A 16,956-nucleotide genomic window follows, 5' to 3' on the forward strand; every position below is an offset into this window, starting at 1 on the left:
TACCGGTTTGCTCATACATGCGCAGAAGTGTCAGGGCGGGTGGACAGAGCCTCCCGCTGCCACCATTACCAGTTCGCCCAATCAGGGTCGAACCAGCAGAAACCCACTTCTGTTCTGATGGGGAAGAGCAGTAGGAAAATCATGAAAAACAAAGTGCTTCATATCATTATTACTGAAATTGTCTTTTGGGGCCATTGGTTTCCTTTGATTTTTACTATTTTTCTCCTTCCTATTTCTGTTTATATTTTTTGTCTTTTTTCCTGTAATTGACTATTTTTAATTTTTAAAAATCTTTTTTTTTTTTGCAATAGTTCTAAGCAGTGGTGGGATTCAAATAATTTAACAACCGGTTCTCTGCCCTAATGACTAGCTGAGTAGTCTTGGCTGGATGGTCATGTGACTGGGTGGGTGTGGTTAACTTGACATTACTCATATCGAGGGGGCTTCACTATGCCTGGCCATGCCTTACCCTCTACTCCCAACCACTCCTTGTCACACTTGGCCTTGCCTTGCCCCTTGCCTTGCCCAGCCACTCGCCTCCCAGCTGCTCGCCTCACCTCCCAGCTTCTCTAGCAAGGTACTAAGGATTTAATAGCTGCCAGCTGATGAAAGGTTGTAAGCTGTAATCAGTAAGCTGATGCAATGTAAGGCAAGGCTGATGCAATGAGGTTGATTCATTGCATCTATGGTGTAACCCTTTTAAGACTCTGATGGGAGGTCCACACAAGTCTATATATATAGGTGGTCATTAGAGGGTGTTTCTCTCTCTCATCGTGTATCTCATTTTCTCTCCTTGTGTCCGAACTGTGTGGTAAGGGATTTATCTCTGCATGTACATGTCTATATATAAACCACTATTAATTGTATTGAGGCTCTGTGTGCTATGTGCTGTGTTATGCTCCTGGGGTTTATCTCATAATATTAGTCATGCTGCCAAAACTCTGACACTCTCACCTCACCTGACCTACACTTCTTCAACATATATGCATTTTTTGTTTCAATGCAATACCATCTGCTAACCATATCAACTGTACTTACACATTTGTAGCCAGATAAACTATTTGTCCTATTTATTTTAGCAGTGAAATTTTCCATAGTCCCCAGATATATTTTTCTGTTCTGCTTCTTTGTCTGATAAGTCGTTACAATAAAGAAATATGCTTATTCTCCAATTACGAATTTATATATTTGTTTTCTGTGATCATCTCATGTGGTTGCATTAAATAGACAATGCAGCATCCTGAGAAATGTCCCTTTAGTATAGAACTATTATTTTTGCAACTTTAAGCCTTTTCATTTTAAAATGGAAATAATAGTGGATGAAGCTGCAGAAGCTAGGGATAATGCAAGAAACAAACTGCAATTTCATCTTCTCCAAATTTCCCAACCTTACTTATTCTTTTGTTAAAATAATTTGTTTCTACTAAATAATAAAGGAAGTCTACTTATGTACTTATGCTAAGAGATAATGGTAAAGGTTCCCCTCACACATATGTGCTAGTTATTCCCAACTCTAGGGGAGAGTGCTCATCTCCGTTTCAAAGCTAAAGAGCCAGTGCTGTCCAAAGACGTCTCCGTGGTCATGTGGATGGCATGACTAAATGCTGAAGGTGCATGGAATGCTCTTAAAATTTCTAGTTGTAGGAAATATGGGACATAACATTTGGATTACTTATGGTCAAACTGGTTTCTGGATGCTTTTTCTTCTAGACAAAACTTCCATCCCACAGGAAATCATTTCTTCTGACACTGGCCAAGTGGGAAGGCGGCCTCCTGGGCAGTGCAGGTGAGTGGCCTCTTAGATAGCCTGGGCAAACGACCTCCTGGCCAGTGTGAACAAGTGATCTCTTGGCCTGTGCGGTCAAGCAGTCCTGGCCAGCACGGGCATGAGGCCTCCTGGGTAGCACAGGTGTGTGGCCACCTGGACAGTGCGGCCCACAGGGGAGAGATGCAAGTGGGAAATGGTTCCCAGCCCAGGGCTTATTTTCGGGGTGGGACTTATTTTGAGGGAAACATGGTAATTATCATCACCATCATGATAAAAAGTTCAGCTTTAGAATGCAGCATATAACAGGAAATTCTGACCAAAGTAAGACCAAATTAAGGTGACAAATGAGATTCAGCAACACCAACAGCCTCCTTTTTAGAAGGGAGCTTCTATCTTTTAGATACTTAAAAAGATAGATTTGCCCAGTATTGTATTGACTCACTTCATTATTTAATGTGGATGAAAAAGACTAAATGTTGTTTTAAATAAATATATACATCCTTATGAGACTGTATTTGTTCCTAAGAAAAATAAGTAGTCCACATCTTACAACCACAATTGGGACCAGAAATTCAGTCATTCAACAAAGCAGTTGTTAAATGAGATTGTTTTGTTCAAGGACCGCTATTCCAGCACTCCTAGGATTAAGCAATCTTCTAGGTCCTTAACCAGAAAGAAAGAGCTGCCTACCAAATTCAGTTCCTTTCCATGTGTAGCAGGGAACTGCTTTTTTTGCGGGAGTGGCTGCTGCAGGAACAGAGCTTGGATCTTTGGGATATGAGGTCTGTTTCTCATCCCACCGTTGAAGTTCAATTCCCCTTGCTCAGCTCCTAAAAATGAGAGGGAGTCCTTACAGCAGGCAGCATCATCTTGCTAAACTTCCCTACCAGATTTTCCTTTGATTTTCTAAGGAAGCTGGCAGAGAAGAATACAATTGGCATAGAGGCATAGGAGGGGGAGTGTGACATTTTATGGTAGTTGTCATTAATGTAGAGTCATTAAATGATAGATTATAAATTGAGGACTACCAATACATGAGGGATAACTAGAGATACATGTGGGAGAATAAGAACAAGGGTGAGTATTTTAAGGGAAGAAACAGTGACATCATGGTGATTGACAACCAATGGGAAGATATCATCAGACACAGTAGACAACTCACTCTTGGTGACTTGAGGTGAGTCAATACAATACTGGGCAAATCTATCTTTTTAAGTATCTAAAAAATAGAAGCTCCCTTCTTCACTTGCCCTGGTGTTTGGTATCACTGTTGCACTCCAGCTACTTCTGCTTTACCCTGGAGCTTTCAAGACCCCAGCTGTTGCTTGCTGGCAGCCAATTATCAGGTTAATGTGTAATAAATTGTTTGTCATGCATTACTGAGTGGCTCTGGGTGCATTGGAGGGGAGGAGGTGAATGTGGCCAATTGGATTTAAGCCTGAGTCAGTAGACTCAGTAGATAATTCAGGGCAGTATGTTTGTGTAATCATTGTCATGCTAGAAAGTTTGGCACTGAAAGTATATGACCAAGTACAGGTGAGAGCCTACATTAAGAATTACCTTGGGGTGGTAAGAGTGGTGAGATATATTTAATTTAATTTATTTGATATAGATTCTGTCTGACTGCAGAATAACACTTCAGTGCATAACAATATGAATTAAATGAACAAAATAAACAATTAAAATACAATATTAATATGTTTTTTAAAAACCAAATAAAAACATTGTAGAGGAAACAAAATAGCAAATTCAGCCAGCAATAAACAAAATATACAAAGATATGGTCCACAAGGGAATCTGATCTCTCTTCTTCATGTCCTAGGAAAACAGTCAAGTCTTTAAGACTCTCAAGAATACCATCAAAAAGGTGCTTCTAGTTGGAGAGTAATAGGAGACTGATGCACATCCAAACAATGCAGACATCACTTACATGAACAACTGCATACAGGCCAAAAAATGTAATCAGTGAAACTTCTTCAGACAAAGAGAAGCCAGAAAGATTGCCCGTGTGTATTCAAGAAATTAGCTTCTTGTAAGGAAACAACAAGAAACATCAAACCTACAATCTCAAATGGAGCCTGTAAAGGGTACTAGGTCAATCCATGGCCCACTTTCTAAAACATATTTGCATCATAACCACTTAAAAACTACAGAGATCTTCAGAGAAGTAGAGTAACTATATCTCCTGGTGAGTTTTCCTTTTCTCTGGAGCTTGAATAAAGGGAAATGAGAAGAAATAAATATAACGATTTAAAAATATTCCACAACAAAAAAGTTTGCTAAAAATTTGGATATTGAGCATTTAAAATGGATAAAGAGTTAGCTGAATTTGAACTTTGTGTATTTTAAAACCCTTTTAATTAATTTCATTAATTTAATTAATCAATTAATTAGCACATGCCTCTGTGTGAAAGAGGACTGTTTTGGATTTTCAAGAGAAATTATTGGTGACTTTTTCTAAACAAAAAGACAAGGTTATAAGTGGTCCCTGAATAATAGGACCCTGTTCTATTAAAGGCTTTAAAGGTTATAACCAGGACTTTGAGTTGCTCCCAGCACTATACCATTGCAATTCAAGAAGCAGAACTGCACCTTCTGAGTGGCCTTCAAGGGCAGCCCCATTAGAGTGCATTGCACTAGTGCAAGTGTACAGTGACCAGACCATGACTTTTGAGGGTGTGAAAATAGGCCTAAACCACCATACCTAAAAGTGGTGAAAGCACATAAGCAGAGTGGACCAAAGCCAGGAAAAGCTCCTTCAGGGAACAGAATCAAGTCATTAAGGAATCAAAAGAACAAAAGGTGGGCTGGAGCATATGGGGAAGCCCCTACCCAAGTCTCACCAGCAGCTAACAAACAAAGGAGTTGGGTCTTGACACGTGGTAAGGCCCTCCCCAACAACAAAGCAAAGATTTGGGGAAATAAAAGGGGTCCTGAAGCCTGTTCATTTTGACTCATTTTGGGATTCAGACTTGGTGGCTTCCGTCCCTCTGACTAGCATCTGGCATCCTAGCTGAGGATGTTGCATAAATGTGAATCAGAGAGAGTGTATGTGTATGAAAGAGCAAGCAAATATACTGTCATGAGTAAATTTACTATTATTTTAAATTCACTGGGTCTCCATGCATTCTAAAGAACTGTTTGTGCCTCAGTGTTCAGTTGAAACTGATTCGAGTATGGCAATTTTCCAGGGCAATGTATGTGTTAATGAGTTACCTGAGAGCACACAAGGGCCTCTCAGTCTAAATATGGATGCAATTGATATTTGAGTAAAGTTCAAATATCATGAAATTGTGGATCCAAAATCACCAAATTATGTGTTAGCCCCAAAGTTAACTAGTCCCAGGGAGAAAGGGAAGGAGGGAGGGAAAGACCAACAAATAAACTCGTTTTCTCAGCATATAAAGTGGAAGAAATGAAAAGGACCCATTAGTAGTCATGTATGAAAATTTGCATACATTGCCCCCACTTTTATGCCAACACTGTGCAATGCCAAGGGAGGTACCAATTTAGATTAGAGGTTTTAGCTGTTTGGCAGCTCTCACCTACAACATATCTCCCACTCCTCCCATACAGATAGGCCTCTGAGACCCCAGTGCCGCAAGAAGATAGAAAGTTTGTGGGGAAAAAACTGTTGGAAGAAAAATGTGGTCCACTTCCAAGCCGGGACAAAGGCATTGTAAATAAAATGGAGGCTGATTGGAAAGAAGGACTCTGTTTATCAATGAGCAGAACCAACAACAATGTAGTGAGCCTTGTGTCTTTTGCTATTCTAATGGTGGTGGGTTAACAGTTAATCCTATTATGTGCTAAAAGTCCTGTCCTTCTTAATCCCATCAACTGGAACTGAAGATCTTTTGTTTATGAATAGTGACCCAGTCTTTCTTAATGGGTACAAAATATCCATCTCTAGACTCTAGACTCTAGACAAAATATCCATCTCCAGACTGCTGGAGGCTGTTGGTGCTGCTTTCTGCCTTTCTTAGGATTTTTCTCCATTTCTCCTTTGGAGAAATATAATATTCTGCCTTTTTTAATACTCCCCAAAATATTTCATTCTCTGGGGGAAGGGGCTTCTTACAAAATCTTTGTGGCCAATAAGAGATCATGCAACTCCCCCACCCCCAGAAAAGACTCTTTTTTCCTACTCATAAAGACATGGAAAATTCTTTATCATTCAGCCAACGTAAAAACATTTGCTCAATAAGTAACTATATAATTATTCAAGAAGGCACGCTTATTTTGTTCTTCGGACCCAGTATTGCTTAATTTAATTCCATTTGTTGGAATTCTTAACTGTAGAGTGAAACATTTACATGAGGGCTATATACAATATTATTAACATCTATCCTAAATGTTGGATTATTGCACAACTCAAATAAGTTTAAACTTGCCAAAGGTTTCATAGATCCCACCCATGCAATTCAGGTCAAAGGCCTGAGGAGGAAAGAGAAAACAAGTGAAAGGGCGTGCCAATGATTCAGTAGAAAGAGAAGATAAGCTACATCTAATTCAGTTCGTTGTAGTTGTTACTGAAAACTTATTACTAAAAGGAAATGGATTGGACTGGAACAATTTTAATTGTATTACTATTTATTCTTGCAATTATGTTCCTTTTGCAAAAGGGAAGTTTCTGGAATAACAGCTGCCCCAATCTCCCCCCAGGACCCAGGACTATACCCATTTTGGGAAACCTGCACATGATGGATCTAAAGAGGCCTTACAGAACAATGATCAAGGTAAAGTGTGGTGATTAACAGGTATCTTTACATTCTTTGCCAAAATATATTGAAATAATAATAAGTCTTGTATGTTCGCTGAAGTTTTTCAATGTCTATGGACATATTTTAAAAATCAGATTTACCTAAATCTGAATATATCCTGCTTGAACAAGGGTTTGGACTAGAAGACCTCCAAGGTCCATCCCAACTTTGTTATGTTATTCTGTTATATTTGTGAGTCCTGGAAGAATTATTCAAAAAAATCTTTTTCTTTTTGATGGATGTCTGGAAGTTGAATGATGGCAACTGGGCTTCTTTTCTTTTTTGGTTTGAAACATTTGACTATTTATTCCAAATAACTTCAAGTTGGTTAGGGGGACCCCATATACTATATGTCCAGAATCTCCAAAGGAAAGGATGGCTTCCAGGCCTGACACTATATGTTCTCCAGGCTGGTCTCAAGTGGTCTAAGTGCTATTGCTATGTCTCACCTAATCTGGATAGGCTCATTAGAACCCATTTAAGAGAAGGAATTTTGAGCAATGACCCTTAACAACTTTCTGCCTACTCACTTAACTACCCTGGAGGACATACATGGGGTCCCCTTCCCCAACTTGCTCAGACTGAAGAAGCTAATTGGATAAGCAGTCAAAAGTTTCAAACAAAAAAAGAAAAGAAGTCCACTTGCCATGACTCAACTTCTAGGCAACTGTACCTGACTGACTGAGAATCTTCACTGACATTTGTTAATAGATGTAAAATTTTGTAGTTGTTCATTCAGATTTGCAGAGCTGCTTCAAACTCCATGGAAATATAAATACTGTTAAACTGAATGATTTCTATAAGTTCTTAGAGGCACTCCTATGTTTTAAGCAACATTTTAATTAAAATAATTTCTTCAGGGAGCAACATTAGATGCAAGATTTTCTTACATCTTTTTAAGAAGAGGAAGAGGCTATTTTTCTGATTTTCAGAGTCACTTACAAGAATATATTTTATTTTGTTTCCTTAAGGAATTCCCATGATCAGAAACTACAAGGGACACAATAGGAAAGTTTCTGTGTGATCCTTTCAACAACTGAGAAGAGTCTATTTTAATTAAAATTCAACTGTATGTCTAGCACTAGAGGCTTCAAGGCAGCTTTGCAAAATGCTGGAATATAAGTATACCTCTTGTGCAGGCTTCATCTTCATATAGTGTCCTACGTAGTTGAGGCTTTTATGAGAATGTTTATGAGAAACATTTATTTGATATGATCATTCAGTATGCAAGAACTCTCTTATTACATAATGGTCATTTTGATTTGATACACACACACAAACACAATAATAATAATAATAAATGCATAAAGCATAAAGCAAAAACAGAGAAAAACATGATCTCAACCTTGGAATAGTGAGATGTTAAAATTTAAACAAAATTCTGCATGATTAATTATTAATGGTTGATCAAACAGTCTTTTGCTTTTCATCTGTTGAATTTCAGTTGTCCAAAAAATATGGTCCTGTTTTCCGCCTCAGACTGGGATTCCAGGAAATGGTGGTGCTGACTGGTTATGAGACAGTGAAAGAGGCTCTAGTGAACCAGGCTGATGCATTTGCAGAGAGAGCCTCCGTCCCCTTTTTTGAGGATTTTGCAAAGGGCTTTGGTGAGTTGTTTCATTCTGGATCATAGGTGACAATCATTTCAATGTGTGATCAGTATTCTGTAGAACCTTTCACCTGAATTTTTCCTGGGCAATAACCTCAGAGAACCGGGATAACTTCTGTCAATCCAAACAGGATAGAGAAACAATATTTGTGTTGCTATTTTGGCCTGATCCCAACTCTTAATAATTGGGAATAAAAAGAGAATAAAAAGTAATGGCAAAACTGTAGCAAAAACATTTTCCCCACTACACATACACAGACACGGTTTGGTTCCACTTTGAAAATTTCGGTTTGAAGTATCCCAATGTTATGCATATATTTCTTTTTATTTTTCTCCATATATATACAGCTCCATGTATGTACAGCTACTCAATAATGAATAATCTGTGTAAATTTTAAAAAGGACTGCAGAAAGCATCAAATTATATTTGTTTGTCCTCCTTAGCCACTCTGCATATTGAAAAATAAAAGAATAACTTTCCCAGAGAACAAGTAAAATAAAGGAAACTAAGCTTAGAATTTCAAATGTAGAGTCTCCAAATAGCCAAAAAACTTTTCTTCAAATTTATCAGTCCACACAACTTCAGTTAAATAGTCCCTGAACATTCACATTTCTTTTCTAATTATTATCACAATTCCATCATCCTTACTAAAGTCATTACAAAAATAGTTTAAAAATGCTGATTCCAGGAAGAAAAAATAACTCTGTGCTAAAAGAAAGCGTCTGTCAGACACAAAACTAAACAAAAAAGAGAAATGCTTAGAAATTAGAGTGTTGGCACTAGAGTCCTTTATGGGGCTATGCCCCACCTGGCGGACAAGATTTCCTTCCTTTCCTCTTAATTGTCCACCCACCAAAGGAATCATAAATGCAGCTTCAATGATCTCTCCAAGAACTCTAACTGTCCAGGGATGTATGGGGTGATTCCTTGAATTTATCCTTAATCTCCAGGGAACTTTTCAGGATTTAGGTAGTTTACCTTACCTGACAATCAAATGGGGAATTAATTTCACTCAGTTCCACAATGATTTTTTTCCTCAGTGGTATAAATTCTCACAACTTTTAGCTAATCTTCCAGTTTTTTTAATCACCTAGCTGATAACCCGGCATTTCCCGGGTATTTATCCCAATCCTGTATTAAATATCAAGTGGTAACATAAGTGCTGAATTGGCTGCCCTTCCTCCTTCCATGAATGTCACTGCAATTCCTAAAAAGACGATGACAAGAGTAACTTCTCCCTGAGCCCTGATTTTGGCAACAATTAAATTAGTTCAGAATGTTTTCCCTATGCCTCCATTTCTAATGTTGGATTTTCCCCCATACCAGAGGGAGCCTTCTTGTGGAGTACTGTGTAGCCATTACTATGGCAACTCCATTGCGCTGTACAGTAGAAGCCATTTTAAGGCAGTACAGTAGAAGCTATTTTAAGGCACAACAGTCTGTATCTTAACAGAATATACACACTGAGGGGAGTCTTAACCCCACAGTATTTGTTTCCAGAAAGTAACTCATCTGTGTACCAAGTTTGGTTGAAATTGTCAGTTATGCTGGAACACACACACACACACAAATACTCACACACAATCACAGCCATTTGTATGTATGTAGATTCCGCAGAGCATGCCTACTGCTTTGACAGTTCCCTTATAAAGAGATCAATAAATGTTTGATGGAAAGATTACATAGAAAGAAGCTGCTTTTAACTGCTTTTCATTAATCTGTGAAATTTAGTCATGGAACAAAGAAGAAGAATATATGATTTCAATTCAAGGTTATAAGAAAAATTTAATAGTAATAAAATCCAGATATTTTACAAATTCAAAAAATACAGTATCCAGTTGTAAGAGTCTGGTAGCTCTTCACCACTGGGCTTTTCATACGGAAGGGACAGAGGTTATCCAGAATAATTTACTGTATATCAAAAGGAAAAAAAGGGGGAAAGTAATTAAAGTCCAATAAGGGGTTGAAATAAAAACATTCAACTACGAATCAATTTTTAAAGCAAAAAGCAATATAAAACAATAAATTCAAAAAATGAAAGTTAATACTCAAGCATGCTTAGAAAATGAAACTGCTTGACAGGAAGTTGTATATACAGTGACTTTTTGACTGCTTCCAGAGGGAATTGGAATCTTTAAGACCCCCTTCCCCACTGGGTCCATGGTCCTCTAAAAGTTGTCTTAGGTCACTCCTAAGTGCTCCTATTCAAAATCAGGAAACAGCACTTCCAAAGAATCAGCTTTAGCAGTGAAATCAGCCGATCACTGGTAAGAGAAAGAAAGGAACTCTTACCGTGCAGCAGCCATATTAAGAGGAAGTAAATGGCTGAACAGTGCCTGAAACCTACGAAAGAAGGGTCGGGAAATATGCAGCTTCTAGCTGGATTTTTCTTCAAAAAGCTTGAACAAGCTATGATTGTCCAAAAAAAGCGTTAGGATCTGAGGCTTTATCTTTGAATAAAGCTATACAAAAGGACTTTGATCCAGTTCCATATCCAGGAGCTCTCACAGCTAGAGAACTCACGGCGGGAGAACCAGCAAAGTAAATTTCATCTGTTGTTCCAAAGCTTAAATCTGTACATTTCTTCAACATCATAGAAGGGAGAGAGACAAATTCCTTTCCTCTATAAAGTTCTCTACTGAGCATGCCCAAGATGGTGTCCTGTCGTGTTTGAGGAGAGCTTCGGGGAGCTGATTGTCCTTCTCGGGGCTTGCAGGGGGTACCCTGTTCCATTGTTGGCTCCAGGTCCAGCTACGAGAACGTCCTGGGACCTCGGGGGTACTCTTGAGCTGCAATTTCCTGCCTTGTAGCTGGAATGTCGTGAGTGAAACAGGGCAGTTGGTGGTGAATGGAGAATGGAGAGTGTCTGCAGCTGCCAGCGTGGGTGTGGTCAGCGGCGGCGGCAGGACGCCCTGCCTGGGGTTTCTGCCACTGCCGCTCCCCATGCCATTGTGTTATCCCGGTTGCTCCCCCCACCAACCTTGCTTATGGATGTGATAGGCTGGACCAGCAGGGAGTGGTTGAAGCAGCTGGCATGGATATTGATGCAAGCGGAAGATGGCTTCAGTAGTTGGCATGGGCGCAGTTGGAGTGGGAGGGTGTCCTTCGTTGTGACCCCCTCCGATATCACCGCTGTTCCCTGGGCCACTGTACTGTGCCATTTGGCCATTTGGCCCTTCCTCTTGTGACACTATGGACTGGGCCAACGGAGTGCGGCCCTGGTGATGGATATGAGTGTGGCTGGCATGGATGGAGCTTAGTTGTTGGAGTTGTTGGAGCTGTTGGAGCAGCCGCCGCTGCCGCCACTGTCCTCACCACTGCCATCACTGGCCGCTTCACCACTTCGCAATTTATCATCTGCTTCTATTCTGACATCTGGCTGTTACCCCTACATATTGTCCTTAACACCGACCATTGCTATGATTGACATAAGCTTCCCGCTACCCCCTTGAACACTGTCAGCTGCTTCCCTTGTGGACATGTCATCTCCCCATTCCATCTCCTCGTGATGTCATCCCATTTGGTTGATGCCACACTCTCCTCTATGTTATACTGCGACATAACTTTACTCCCTTTGGGAACTCCCCCTTTCCCCGGGGATGGCCTTCTTGCCTATCAAGACACTTCCTTAATGACAGATCTTGGGATCCTGAGAGGTGGCATGCGAAGAAGAGACTTCTTAGGGGTTTCTTACAGGGTTTTTTAAATCAAATTTTAAAGGGGGGTGGGGGGGTTGATCCGGCTGTCTCATACAGGCTTGGGAGGGGGAGAGTCTGCCAGGGCACAGGCCAGAGCTAACTAATGGGCATGGATTGGGAGTGCTGGGAAGGGTTGGGATTCCGGGGGAGACATTAAGCCACCACATTAGGGGGTTTACCATCTCTACTGTTTGTGGGAGAGGCAGATATGGTGGGGGCCGAGGGCCAAATTATGTTCAGGGGACGCGGGTTTGTTGTTTAAGAGTGATTGCATATTCTGACCCTCATTGCCCTTCTTGCACCCCCAGGTGCTCGGGATTATAGGACCCTGGTCTCCGGCTGGTGTCGCTTAACACCAGGTTGTACATAAGGCTCCCCTCATTTACAACCTCATACAAGAGGGTAGAGCAGACCTGGCATGCATTATGGAGACCTGGTTGGGCCATGAGGGGGGTGTTCCCCTTAGTGAATTATGCCCACCAGGCTTCCAGGCATTTCACCAGCCAAGAGCCCAGGGCAGGGGTGGGGGGTGGCGGTGGTTATTAGGGAAAGTCTCGGACCTCAGGAGGTCACTGTGCCTCAGATAGGCGGGTGTGAGTCCCTTTTTGTGAAATGGGGCCTTGGAGTTCAGGTGGGCCTTTTTGTTACAAACCTGTCTCCCTGCTACATTTCATCGGCCCTGCCGGAGCTGCTGATTGTATTAGCCAGATTGGCGGTTGATTTCCCCAGGCTTATGATCCTGGGGGGTTTCAATCTGCCTTTCATTGGCAAAAAATCCGAGTCAGCTCGGGAATTCATGGCTTCCATGATGGCTATGGACTTAATTCAGTTAATTCAAGACCCCACCCATAACAGGGGACACACGCTCGACCTGATTTTGGTCTCTGGACAGTGGATGAATGATCTAGATTTAGGGGATATTTCTATCCAACCCTTATCGTGGTTTGATCATTTCCTCATCAGGCTTGACTTCCATACTGCTACCCTTCGCCGCAGGGAGGCGGAACTGACTAGATGGTTCCGTCCCCAGACGCCTGATGGACCCTGAAAGTTCCTGATGGAGCTTGGGACTTTTCCTGAATCCCTTGCTCACAGCTCGACCGAAGCCCTAGTGGAAGCCTGGGATAGGGCGGCCACTGGGGCCTTGGACCATGTTGTGCCTTTGTGGCCTCTGACCCAGTGTCGATCCTAGGTAGCTCCCTGGTTTACTGAGGAACTCCAGGAGATGAAACACCGGAAAAGACGCCTAGAGAGTGGTTGGAGGGCCAGCTGGTCCGAATCTGATCGAACACTAGTAAGAATTCATATTAAATCCTACTTAGTGGTGATAAAAGCGGCAAAATGGCAACATTTTTCCACTCTTATCGCATCCGCAGATAACTGCCCAACCCCCCTGTTTAGGGTGACCCACTCCTTACTTAACCAAGGAATTGGGGAACACCCCTTGTAGGGTAGGGCTGAAGAATTTGTTCAGTATCTGCAGGATAAAATCACTCAGATCTGGACAGGCTTGGACTCTGACTGCATAGATTTGGGTGAGTTGGCGGGGATAAATCTTTTGGAGACTATCTGGGATGAGTTTGACCCTGTGATCCCCGAGGGCATGGACAGGATTATGGGGAGACTCAGTGCTGCCACTTGTGTGCTGGACCCATGTCCCTCTTGGTTAGTTTCGGCTTCCCGGGAGGTGACACAAGGATGGCTCCAAGCGATTACCAATGCTTCATTGAGAGAGGGGTTCTTTCCCACCGCCTTGAAGGAGGCGGTGGTGAGGCCTCTCCTTAAGAAGCCTTCCCTGGACCCAGCCTCTTTATCCAACTATCGTCCAATCTCCAACCTTCACTTTGTAGCGAAGGTTGTCGAGAGTGTGGTAGCACATCAGCTTCCCCAGTACCTGGATGAAGCTGCCTATCTGGATCCATTTCAGTTGGGTTTCAGACCTGGGTACAGCATGGAGACGGCATTGGTCACATTGGTTGATGATCTCTGGCAGGCCCGGGACAGGGGCTGCTCCTCTATCCTGGTACTATTAGATCTCTCAGCAGCTTTCGATACCATCGACCATGGTATCCTACTGCGACCCGGGGGGTTGGGAGTGGGGGGCATCGTTTTGCAGTGGTTCTCCTCCTACCTGTCGAATCGGTCACAGTTCATGTTGACGGGAGGACAGGGATCGACCCCGAGGCGCATCACTTGTGGTGTGCCCCAGGGATCGGTTCTCTCACCCTTCCTGTTCAACATATATATGAAACTGCTGGACGAGATCATCCGTGGTTTTGGGGTATGGTATCATCAATATGCTGATGATACCCAGCTTTTCATCTCTACCCCAAACCACCCGAACGTTGCCCTTGATGTGATGTCCCGATGCCTGGAGGCTGTGTGGATCTGGATGGGGAGGAACAGGCTCAAGCTCAATCCCTCCAAGACTGAGTGGCTGTGGTTTCCGTCATCCTGATTTGTGCATCTTGTTCCATCTTTGATGATAGGGGGAGAAACTTTACCCCCCGCAGAGAGGGCTCGCAATCTGGGAGTCCTCCTGGATACGCGGCTTAGTTTAGAAGAACACCTGACGGCCGTGACCAGGGGGGCCTTTTACCAGGTTCACCTGATACGTCAGTTGCACCCATTTCTGGATTGGGATGCTCTGTGCACAGTCACTCATGCCCTCTTCCTTTCTCGCCTGGACTACTGTAATGCTCTCTACATGGGGCTGCCCTTGAAGAACACCAGGAGACTTCAACTGGTCCAGAATGCGGCTGCGTGGGTTATCATGGGGGTACCTAGGTGCTCTCATGTTACACCCCTTTTAAGCGGCCTGCACTGGTTGCCGGTTGTCTTCCGGGTGCAATTCAAGGTACTAATTATGACCTTTAAAGCGCTCCATGGCTTAGGCCCAGGATACCTGCGAGACCACCTACTGCCACCAGTAACATCCCACCATCCCGTGTGATCCCACAAAGTTAGCCTCCTCAGGGTGCCATCGGCCAGACAGTGTTGGATAGTGACCCCCAGGGGGAGAGCCTTCTCTGTGGGAGCGCCTTTCCTCTGGAATGAGCTGCCCCCAGAGCTTCGCATAATCCCCGATCTCCGGTCCTTCTGACGCGCCCTAAAAAGTTGGCTTTTCCAGAAAGCCAGCCTGGCCTGAATAGAATAAAATATAGGATTAATTTGGTTGTTAATTTTAATTTAATTTTTAAATTTTTATTGTAAATATCAATTGGGGTTTTTTTGGATACTTTATTTAATGTCCCTTTTAATTTTTGTAATATGTGTTTTCTTTTATGTTGTACGCCGCCCTGAGTCCTTGGGAGAAGGGCGGCATATAAATCCAATAAACCTAACCTAACCTAACCTATAAAGATGGAGGGAGACGGGATGGATTTATTGCTGTTAACTGGCAACTACTTTTGCTTGCAATTTGATAGGAAAATAGACCTATTCTGGAGATTGAATCTGCTATATTTAATTAAACAACAATTGAAAGAGATGATATTAAGGAACAAACATGGGTATTTGACCCAGGATGATCTATTTATAACTTTTGGAATGATTTGGGATAGATAAAATGCCATGGCAAGTTTTTTACAGTGGATTACAATAATACCTTGTTAACAGAGCTTTGAAACTTTAATTTTGTTCTGTTTTGCTATTATTGTTGTTCCTGTTAACTGCTTTGTCATTAATATAACTTATAAAGGACAGATCAAAAGTTGCAAATAGATTTAGTAGCTTAAAAATGTTGGAAAACCCTGTTTCACAAGGGGTGGGAATTAATGTTGTAGTGATATGTTAATCAATATCCATTATATATGTATAATGTATTTTTTCCTTGCTGTATCTTTTTAATGTTTTGTTTGTTTTGTGGGGTTTTTTTTCCCTTTATGTCTTCTTGGATTTTTTTTTAAGTTTTGTATTTTAATTTTGTTTTGAATGAAATTAAAAATATATTATAAAAAAGAAACAACTGTTTTTCACATCTTTTATATTTGATAATCTAACAATTGTGGAAATACTTTCAAAAGAGATGATATGCCTTTTAATGGTGGCACTTTGCTATTACAAATGGATTTTAAATTTGATCTCTTGTCTTAATCTTCAGGTCTTATTTTTTCTCATGGTGAGAACTGGAAAACAATGCGACGATTTACATTGTCCACATTACGGGATTATGGAATGGGCAAGAAGACTATTGAAGACAAAATCATTGAAGAGTGTAACGTCTTGACAAAAACAATTCAGACTTATGCAGGTAGGTTGTCGTTTCCTCCTAATGCTTTACTGATATCTTTCAGGACAAATGTAGAGTGTGAAATAATAATAATTTGAGAGACAGGGCAACTAGATGCAGCCAAGGAATCATCAGATAAAAGGCAACTTAGAACACAGCAGAAATGTGGATTGGGCAATGGGCTCAGAAAAGATCTTCCTTAGCTTTTGGGGCTGCAAAAGTGATAGATGGAGAGAAGCCATTTCAGAATTGAAAAATTAGGTTAGTATAACTGTACAATAAACTAGAATTAGCTCATCTGGTCATGTTTCCTGTCTGATCTACCTAGTAAGCTGACAGGATATCAAAATCCCTTCTGGTAATGTTCATAGTGGGAATAGTTTCTTATTTCAAATTCTTGAATAGCTAGTTTTGTACAAGCGAATAATCTCTTATAAATGAACATTCTAGGCTTACTAATTTGTATCACATAAGGGACAGTACTAGAGTATAACTCTCCTTATAAAGATATAAGAATGTTATAAACTGGAGTTGTTGCTCCTTCCTGCTTTGGGTCAACGATAATAGCAATAGCAATAGCAGTTAGACTTATATACCGCTTCATAGGGCTTTCAGCCCTCTCTAAGTGGTTTACAGAGTCAGCATATTGCCCCCAACAACAATCTGGGTCCTCATTTTACCCACCTCGGAAGGATGGAAGGCTGAGACAACCTTGAGCCGGTGAGATTTGAACAGCCGAACTGCAGAACTGCAGTCAGCTGAAGTAGCCTGCAGTGATGCATTTAACCTCTGCGCCACCTCGGCTCTGTAATAACGTTTCAGTTTCTCAAAGAACATAAACACATCATCTAGGTGCATGAAAAGATATACATCATACTCTACCACA

The 16,956-nt window shown here is 41.5% G+C and overlaps 1 protein-coding gene across 3 annotated transcripts in view; it reads left to right on the forward strand.

Moving 5' to 3' along the window:
- The first annotated feature begins 6,211 nt into the window (after positions 1-6,211).
- The window catches only part of LOC116505849 (cytochrome P450 2K6-like), a 35,763-nt gene continuing 25,018 nt past the window's right edge, over positions 6,212-16,956 (forward strand). For 2 of the 3 annotated variants that reach the window (XM_032213289.1, XM_032213288.1), the window contains exons 1-3: positions 6,216-6,507; positions 7,976-8,138; positions 15,942-16,091. In XM_032213289.1, the coding sequence (XP_032069180.1) occupies positions 6,325-6,507; positions 7,976-8,138; positions 15,942-16,091 (496 nt within the window). In that variant the 5' untranslated portion in view covers positions 6,216-6,324. Of the gene's footprint in view, positions 6,508-7,975; positions 8,139-15,941; positions 16,092-16,956 lie in introns of all 3 variants that reach the window. The other variant, XM_032213287.1, reaches the window with a different exon arrangement.

Source organism: Thamnophis elegans, chromosome 3 (assembly GCF_009769535.1).
Source record: "Thamnophis elegans isolate rThaEle1 chromosome 3, rThaEle1.pri, whole genome shotgun sequence".
Classification (NCBI taxonomy): Eukaryota; Metazoa; Chordata; class Lepidosauria; order Squamata; family Colubridae; genus Thamnophis; species Thamnophis elegans.